Raw genomic sequence first — 9,008 nt, 5'->3', positions numbered from 1 at the left:
TTCTTCTTCTTCTCTCGGACCATGCCGTTTCTCTAACGCTAAACCGGAAGTGAGGCTAAGAACGGCGAACTTCAAGATAACAATACCATTAGCACTCCTAGTGGTGACTTTATGAACTGCAAACATTCCTCATTCCACCACTGCACCACTTTCCTCCTACCCTCTGTTGTTCTTTTTGGTATAGTTGTATTTGCTGCTTCTTTAATGTGCAATGTGATTGGATTCGAGCACTCCTCTATACTTCCTTCTAATGCTAACAATTGTGCTGACTCCTTACGGCAAAGTCTACATTTCTCCCAGTCTGCTTTACCAAAGCACCACCTGGAAAATATACTCACTTCCTATTTGTGTTGATGATAGTGAAAACTGGGTAACGATCACTTCCTATGGTACAGTCACTTTTTACATACCATTCACACGATTTAGCTAAACTATCCGTCACAAGTGTGAGGTCCAAACATGATTGTGTCCCCCTATTCACGTCTATTCTTGTTTTTTGTCCATCATTAAGGCAAAAACAAAGATCTTTCCTCTTTCTTCTACAACATTCCCATTACTGTCTGTTTGACTGCTTCCCCATAGAGTGTTGTGAGCATTAAAGTCACCACACCATACTTCCCTTCTGTGAGCTGTCCCTGCTATTGTCTGTCAAGTTTCAATGTGAAGATTTTTAAACGGGTTATAGAAATTGACAAGCTTTATGCTTCTTTCTTTCATTGGGCTGCACATTTCTACTATGACACATGCCTTGTTTTCAGGGGATGGAACTGGGGGCTGAAAAGAAGAACCGGTTCCGAACCAAAAGAGCACTAGCACGGAGCTAGAAAGGGAACCGCATTGGTGTGAAAGGGGCACTGTGTTCTTTGTTCCGTTTTAGAAAGGAAGTGTGAATACACAGATTCTGATTCTAAAGAAAACGGATATAATTTGTAAGTGAATCAGAGCTGGTCAGATAATAAGCCTGTTGAACAGGAGAAAAGAATGAAGAAGAGGGAAAGTTGCTGCCGTTTGTGTGGTTGTCCTAGCCAGAATGTATTAAACATATTAATAAATTAATAAGTGTGATTGTCATTCATGGGGGTATTGATGGGTATAGCCGCCTGGTCGTCTTCCTCCGGGCCTCAGACAACAACAGGAGCACTACCGTGATGGCGAGCTTCATGGACGCGGTGGCCAAGTATGGTGTGCCCTCGAGGGTCAGAACCGACCATGGGGGCGAAAACAACGCTGTCTGCCTAATGATGAACATCTTCAGAGGCTCTCACAGAGGCAGTGCTCTCCGTGGAAGAAGCACTCACAACCAGAGAATAGAACGGCTCTGGGGTGACCTGTGGCGAGGTGTGAGCAATGTCTATTATGACCTCTTCAACAAGTGAAGGCATAATAGACGTAGACCAGGGGTCACCAACCTTTTTGTCATCGAGGGCTACTTCAAGGGTACTGAGTAATACGAAGGGCTACTTGTTTGATACAAACTTCCTGAATAACATAATTGCACGGTTCACCTTTAATGATAATATTATTATTAATAATAATCAGAACACATATTAATTTACTGTATGTGAAGGACTGTCTGATCACATGTTAATATTAATTATTCCTCAAAATAATTATTAACAATGATTTACCATTGCTATAGCAACCCCGTTGTTTTGTTATGAAAATGTATCTATATTTATACACATTCTCGCGGGATCTATCAGGGGTCGTTGTAATGCTGCGTTCACACCGGACGCAACTTCGCTCGAGTTTCACCGCTGCTGCCAGCTGTGTTTACTCGCATCATTCAAACAAGACGCGCTGGCTCGGTATGGAATGCCATTTAAGCCAAAATTAAATAAATACATAAATAATTAAATAAATACATATATATATAAATATGCCTATGAAATAAATTCTGAAATAAATAAATGAGGCAATAAATATGTATACATGTACATTTAAATACACATTTATTTATTTCATGGGACTTTTATTTCATAATGACACATTTATTTATTTATTTCAAAATACTTTTATTTCATAATGACACATTTATTTATTTCAAGAGACTTGTATTTCATAATGACACATTTATTTATTTCCAGAGAATCGTATTTCATAATGACATATGTATTTATTTCAGATGACTTGTATTTCATAATGATGCATTTATTTATTTCAGGTTACTTGTATTTCATGATGAGACATTTCATGATGAGACATTTCCATTCCTTATATGCAAATGACGAGGCGTGGTTAGCTCACAGATCCAGAGACCCAGACCAAAGCAACAGCACCACAACACTGACTCAATAGCTTTTGTTTCACACTCCAGTACTCTTAAGTGGTTTGCAAACTGCCAATAAACCAAACCGGTTCAAGAACCATTCTTGTGCTTTTCTGGTGCTTAACTGGTTCTTCTCTGGTCTTATCTGGTCCGCCCAATGCTGCTCTTCTGAGAGCAACCGCTCTGAAAGCTCTCTCTAGTCTCCACTGGGAAACAGCTAAAAGTCCTTCTGGAGGTAAGCAACGCTACACAATTACACCCAGTCTGAGAGTAAAATATTTCTCGAAGGTTCGTTTTGCTTTCTTACAACGTTAAGTTAATGTTAACGTAACCTTAAGTTTGCTAGGAGGCTGTTGTTACGAGCTAGCTGTCTTAGCTACCAACAGTTAGCAGCTAACGTTTTCTGCAGTTTGTGTTGCCCCTGAAAAACGTGATGTAGTTATTAAGGGTATGTTAAATTAACGTTATTTTACAAGTTGAGAGAGTTAAGTTGTGTTTAAAATCGTCAATGTAATGTACGTTAGAGGTTTTTAGTTGGACATGAAGTTAGCTAACGTTAGCTAACTCTACCAGGTTAGCATGTTAAGCTGTACTTTCTGTGGCAGCTAGCTTAATACAAAGAGGGGTTTTGTGCTTCATTGCAAACGTTTCTTTGTTAATCTACCTGAAACTGTAGGAACTGTTTGTTTCTACTCAACTATACAGACCATTGTTGAGGAGATGCAAAACATACAGCACATGAGTTGGGTCCAACATATACCTTGAGTAATGTTACTTTGCCGCTAAAAATGAAACATCATTATCAGATGAGGACATCACCAAAGTGTGTGAGTCTTTCAGGGATTTGATGTGTCAAACACACTGCTCTGGTATTATTTATCTTGTAAAATGTGAGTCTCGCTCTTGTCATCGTTCAGGCTTTGCATTTGAACTCCTATGCTATGACTGGTTGCGGACTTGAAGGGAACGCCTTCCTGACATCCAGGAAAAAGGTGAGATTCTAATACATTTGTTTTTAACTTTTTTAATATGATTGTTTTGGGGCATTTCTGTTTTATTGGACAGAGGCAGTAGAGATCTACTGGAAACAGTGGAGAGGGAGGAGATGATATGCAGCAAAAGGCCGAGCCGGATGGTTGCTGCTCCGTGTGGAACGTGTTCTATCAGGTAAAACACTTTGGTACCCAGTTATTTATGGTATTGGGTTTGAATTTAGCATTTGGAATGTCATTTCCAACAGTGCATTGTAAAGACTGAAAGATGTAAAGCTTGACATGATTTGGTCTTTTACTTAAGAAGGTGTTTCTCCTCCTGTGTGCTCTTATTTCCTTATCTTCCTTTCAGGTGTAACATCTACCAATGGTTGTACATGACAGAGACCTCCTCCACCTCTTTGCTGTCTTGCTAGTCAATCCTTCTGATCAGATCATTTCCTAAATAGTGGTACGTTTTACAGTTCAGTGTACGTTAATTTAGCAACTTAATGCTTTACCGCTGTTGAATAAACCCTATATTGCTAGTCATTTTATTAAAACTACGATTTGTAAACGTTTTGATTCCAAATACAATAATCTTTTTGTTTTAATCGTAAAACATATCTTAACATCCATCAGCAATCAATACAACAAATCATCCAACACTAAATAGAAGAAATCAGGACCTATTTCTTTTGATACAGTCGCATGTTTTGGGACTGCTCATTGATGTCATCAAGAGCCATTGAGTCTCCCTTTTGTAGTCGGCCTCTCAGAATGTTTATCATTTCTTTGTCTCTTACCATTCCTATAATCATTAGTTTTTTTATTGTTGATATTGTTTTGTTCTTTATTTTTGTTGTGAAAATCACTTTGCAATTGTGTAAGTGCTATATAAATATTTATACTAATATTATTGTTGTTACCATCATTACTATTATTAATAATGTCTTCTTTGTTTTCTTTATTTATCACTACAGAAAGGATCATGCCAGCCCACATCAAACACCTGATCAAGGGCTTGTGAACCTCACTGCTGCGGACACCTGTGTGATATTCGACTCTGACTGGAACCCTCAAAATGACCTGCAGGTACGATATATATATCTGCTCTGTCTGTCCTAAAGATAGTTCAATAGGGCTACAACAACAACAGTCTTTCTGTTTATTCCCTCTGTTCTTTAAGTGTATATTTTCCCATTTAATGCTTAAAAACGTTGAACAGCAGCTGCACATGATGCTCTTTCGACCCCTCTTTTAATTTTTTATTCTCAAGCTCGGTGTCATCGTTTTGGCCAGTCTAAGGCGGTGGAGGTGTACCGTCTGATCACTAGAAACTATGAGAGGGAAATGCTGGATAAAGCTAGTCTGAAGCTCGGGCTGGACCGTGCCGTCCTGCAGAGCATGAGTGGGAACAAAGAAGGCAACATATTTCTAGATGCCAAGTAATTTTTGGGTCAGTCGCTGTTGCAGTACGCTTAGTTTATTTTTGAAAAGAGTTTTCTAAATCCACTTGTGTAAATGTCTCTCTGCATCGCCTTTAGCCGGTCCAGCAGTTCTCCAAGAAGGAGATCGAGGACCTCCTGAGGAAAGGAGCCTACGCCGCCATCATGGACGAGAACGACGAAGGCAATCGCTTATGCTAGGAGGACATCGACCAGATCCTGCAGCGAAGAGCCACCATCATCACCATCACCAGGTATGTTCTTCGCAGCACTAGCAACTTGCTCTTTGTGAGATACCAAGTACTTGGTTATTTGAAATGTAATATTGATGATGTAATAATTAAAACTAGGGATGGGTACCGAGCCCCAGTATTAACGGGCCCCGGGGCTGAATTATTAAAGACCATGGTACCGTTAAGGTCCAACGTTATCAATCTTTTTATCGGTACCGGAGACATTTAAAAAATAGATGTCATATGTATTATATCTACATAAACATTATATCGCAGTCTTACTGTCGCCAACTCCGTTTCTAATATGCAATAAGACTACAAAGTGCGTCTATGATTTATTTTCGATCTTTCCAATCCAGACGAGAGATCTCTCTCCCCGGTCGGTGTGCGAGGGGGTGGGGCAGTTTACACACAGAACCTGCTACATGCATGCAACACACACACACACACACACACACACACACACACACACACACACACACACACACACACACACACACACACACACACACACACACACACACACACACACACACACACACACACACATGGCGGAGAGAACTAAGCGCCCCGAGGGTAGTTATGTTACCCGTCTTGAGCATGGATGTATAATAAGAACTGGATACAGCGTCGGAGGCGGTGTCTCGTTCTTTCCTATGAGAGCTGCCCATTGGCGCATGAAGTCAAAATGGCCCAATTTTTGAGAGAGTGAAACGTCACAGATTACCCAGCATGCCTGGCTGTCAGAGCAGAAGAACCCGTTTGTGCGCTCACAGAGCATGTGCCCCTTAAGCCCCGCCCCCTCGAGCACACACTCTCGGCTCACTAGAAAGAATGGAGAGAGAGAATAAATCTAGATTCGGCTTTTAGCACATTTTACAACTTTAACGACTTAATGATTCTAGGGCTATACAATAGTTCATACTGGGTAGTTTATTTAGTTTCAAAAAAATTATCCACCGATTTACAGACGTCTCTTTCCCAATGTTAGTCAAGGGGAAAAAGTATTTCTGGGCCGGTCGACGTCACAGACTGATAAGGAAATTGTAGTACCGCCGTTTGGACACAACGAATATTTTCCTCAGAGTCCGGCACACTTCCTGGGGGCTTGGTCTTGAGGTGGAAAATGCTCGTTGCCAAAAGTGCAATAAGAATTTAGCATGTAAGGGCGGTAGCACGAGCTATTTGTCTAAACATTTAGCAAAAGTGCACCACATTCAGACGGAGAAATGCATCGGGTTCGACAGTCTTTCTAGTAGCTCTGTATCCCCATCCGTGAGTAACGTTTCCATGTCAGGTGTTATGTATGCTAGCAGCAACACACAAGAGTTAACTCAATGATACAAACATGGGTTAATGATTGGAGGTAACTGAGTTATTTCTTTTGTTAAAGTTACAGCTATTCTGTTTGCAGTTCTATCATCACATAATTTTATACGATTTGTTAAAACATTGTTGTTTCTTATTTTCAGTTTGCTTCAAGCAGTGGCTGTACAAGAAAGACGTGGAGGACCAAGAAATGCTGGCCAGATTGGCAAAGACCGGAAGATACATAACAGAGAAGATAATGGATATTAACAAGAAAAATAATGTTTATAATTTTTTGTTGCTTTTTACATTTTGAATTATATTTGTTATTTTTAAATCAAATGCATCTATTTTAGATGATATATTTATTTAGATGTAGTTTTTTTTTGTAATATGATTGTATTAAGTATAATTTATTAAATAAAAATACTGTTATGAACACTATACAATGTCTTTATTTTGATAGTTACCAGAATACATTGTATATTTAATAGCTTTGAATGGTACGATGCATGTCATTGGGAAAAGTAACAGTGACAAGTGTAGGAACTGTGGAGTTAAAGGAAATGTGGAACATCTATAAAGCTGAAAGAGAAAAACTAAAGGATAACGTTTTAGAGGCAGAGAGGGAATGGAGTGTGGTTGGTATTTTGGGAACAAAAGGAGAGGGAGAAAGAGCTACCAGAAAGGCACTGTTTACCTTTAGTGAAACTCGGGTAGGTAAAATTATCTGATATTAGGTCAGGAAAGATCATAGATTGTTGTTTTGTTTTGTTTTATTTATTATGTTTTTTATTTATTTATTTTTGGATTAGATCATAGATACATCCATGAGTTAAGAGATGGAATGATATGATGATTCACACTCATGTACAGTAGGTGGCGGTATGCACCTTAAAGTTGTTTGCAATCCGCCAAAAAACCGAGAGAAGAAGAAGTCAACTGGTTTTCCAACGGACAATTTACACCGAAGAAGAAGAAGCGAACATTTCTGGCAGGTGAAATTTAGAGTATCAGATTAAATGCGATGTCTGACTCTGAGAATTTAGTGGTTTGCCTTATAGTCCTTCTCCTCCATTTTCTTCCTCTTATCGAGGAGTCAGTGTGGTGTTGTTGCTTTGGTCCGGGTCTCTGGATCTGTGAGCTAACTATGCCCCGTTCATTTGCATATAAGGAATGGAAATGTCTCATCATGAAATGTATCATCATGAAATACAAGTAACCTGAAATAAATAAATGCGTCATTATGAAATACAAGTCATCTGAAATAAATAAATATGTCATTATGAAATACGATTATCTTGAAATAAATAAATGTGTCATTATGAAATACAAGTCTCTTGAAATAAATCAATGTGTCATTATGAAATAAAAGTCTCTTGAAATAAATAAATAAATTTGTCATTTTGAAATAAAATTCCCATGAAATAAATAAATGTGTATTTAAATGTACATGTATACATATTTATTGCCTGATTTATTTATTTCAGAATTTATTTCCTAGGCATATTTATATATATATGTATTTATTTAATTATTTATGTATTTATTTAATTTTGGCTTAAATGGCATTCCATAGCTCGGGAGCTACAACTACAACAAAATGAACATATTTTACCGTGATTAAATTGTAATACAGGTTTCTAAATGATGCCGAAGTAACAACATACTGATACCGGTTAGTAAAAACCATGAATTAATGCTTGACAAGTCTGCAGACAAGACGGCAGGCGAAAAACCTTTTAAAATGCTTGTTTTCTGAATGGAGATTGGGTCGACCAGGCTAAGCTAACGTTGTATATGCTCATTCCACACTCATAACAACGGCCTACAGACATAAATAAACCAGCGACTGTATTCGCCATGACACAGAAAGTCTGTGGTTTGTACTTGTTTAACTTTTGTCCAGTTTCTGAAAAGATATGAGGAGCTGTGATCTCTGTTGGCTAACTGCTAACAGCTAACTGCTGATGTTTTCTGGTTGAACGTCAGTGGCAGGCTGAGATCCTCACCACTGCTGTGTGTGTTGTTGGAGATTTGGAGGATGTTTAAAACCAACCTCGTCTCCGCGTGTCGTTTGATAAGCTGGGTAAATTCGTAAAAAGGAAGGGATTAAGAAACACCAGAATGCAAGTGAAACAATAATCTTGTTTTAATGATACAAGGTAACAATACAAATACAAAGGAATCACGAAGCACTCTGCAGAGTACTCCGGGCTCAGGTTCTACCACGTGTGAGACAGGTCTCAGGAACGGCCGCTCAAAAACAAGAGCGCGAACCAAAGGAAAACACAGGTTTTCATACTAAAACACAGGAGGAGGAGGTGTACGTGCTTTCCCCCAGAGGTCATCTTATTGGCAGAGACCAACACATGGCCTGTCGCACCCAATCAGTGCGACACAGCAGAAGAAACCCGAAAACAAAAAGTCTCTTTCAGTTTGACGAAGACCAGACACCTTTTGGTGTCTGGTACGAACCTGCTCTCAACAACAAGTTTCCTTATCTTATTTCACATCTTGTAGCCAGCACACACACATCCCCTTTATGGCCCTTTGTCCCTGAGTCCATCTTCCCACCTCAGGTTACCACACACAAGTTAAAAGTATGTTTTAAGATATAGTTGTTATAGTTGGCTAAATATACGTAATACATGTTAATTACTTTCATATCAACAATAACGAGGAACACATTACCTATGCTCTTAAGCAGTATTAGAGATGCTTTTCAAATAGTCAAACTTCACACAGGCCTAATATAGAGAACACACTCATTAGTCCT

At 38.9% G+C, this 9,008-nt stretch overlaps 1 protein-coding gene across 11 annotated transcripts; it reads left to right on the top strand.

Moving 5' to 3' along the window:
- Positions 1 to 2,237: 2,237 nt before the first annotated feature.
- On the top strand, positions 2,238 to 7,514 carry LOC307017204 (chromodomain-helicase-DNA-binding protein 8-like). Of its 11 annotated transcripts, none has more exons than XR_013802065.1 (8): positions 2,238 to 2,504; positions 3,187 to 3,261; positions 3,335 to 3,436; positions 3,614 to 3,712; positions 4,224 to 4,335; positions 4,520 to 4,699; positions 4,788 to 4,942; positions 6,394 to 7,511. XR_013802065.1 is itself a non-coding variant. In XM_079646751.1 (6 exons), the coding sequence occupies exons 3-5, from the start codon at positions 3,375 to 3,377 to the stop codon at positions 4,887 to 4,889; spliced, it is 276 nt and encodes a 91-aa protein (XP_079502877.1). In that variant the 5' UTR covers positions 2,238 to 2,504; positions 3,187 to 3,261; positions 3,335 to 3,374; the 3' UTR covers positions 4,890 to 4,942; positions 6,394 to 7,514. The 11 variants fall into 11 exon arrangements, 3 of the variants coding, with proteins under 3 accessions (XP_079502877.1, XP_079502879.1, XP_079502878.1); XR_013802069.1 differs by lacking the exon at positions 2,238 to 2,504 and adding an exon at positions 2,580 to 2,717; XR_013802066.1 differs by having other exon boundaries at positions 3,187 to 3,436; positions 4,520 to 4,666.
- The last annotated feature ends 1,494 nt before the right edge of the window (positions 7,515 to 9,008 follow it).

The sequence above is a fragment of the Notothenia rossii genome (genome assembly GCF_949606895.1).
Source record: "Notothenia rossii genome assembly, chromosome: 8".
Taxonomy (NCBI): domain Eukaryota; kingdom Metazoa; phylum Chordata; class Actinopteri; order Perciformes; family Nototheniidae; genus Notothenia; species Notothenia rossii.
The sequence above is the reverse complement of the archived record's forward strand: the minus strand, read 5'-3'. Positions and strand labels throughout refer to the sequence as shown.

What these genes read in the sequence shown, in the direction of transcription:
- LOC307017204 (XM_079646751.1), top strand. Translation starts at nt 3,375, where the DNA reads ATGATATGCAGCAAAAGGCCGAGCCGGATGGTTGCTGCTCCGTGTGGA. An exon ending in TGTGGAACGTGTTCTATCAG is followed by an intron (nt 3,437 to 4,223) that starts GTAAAACACTTT and finishes TTATCACTACAG; the next exon opens with AAAGGATCATGCCAGCCCAC. An exon ending in ACCCTCAAAATGACCTGCAG is followed by an intron (nt 4,336 to 4,787) that starts GTACGATATATA and finishes CATCGCCTTTAG; the next exon opens with CCGGTCCAGCAGTTCTCCAA.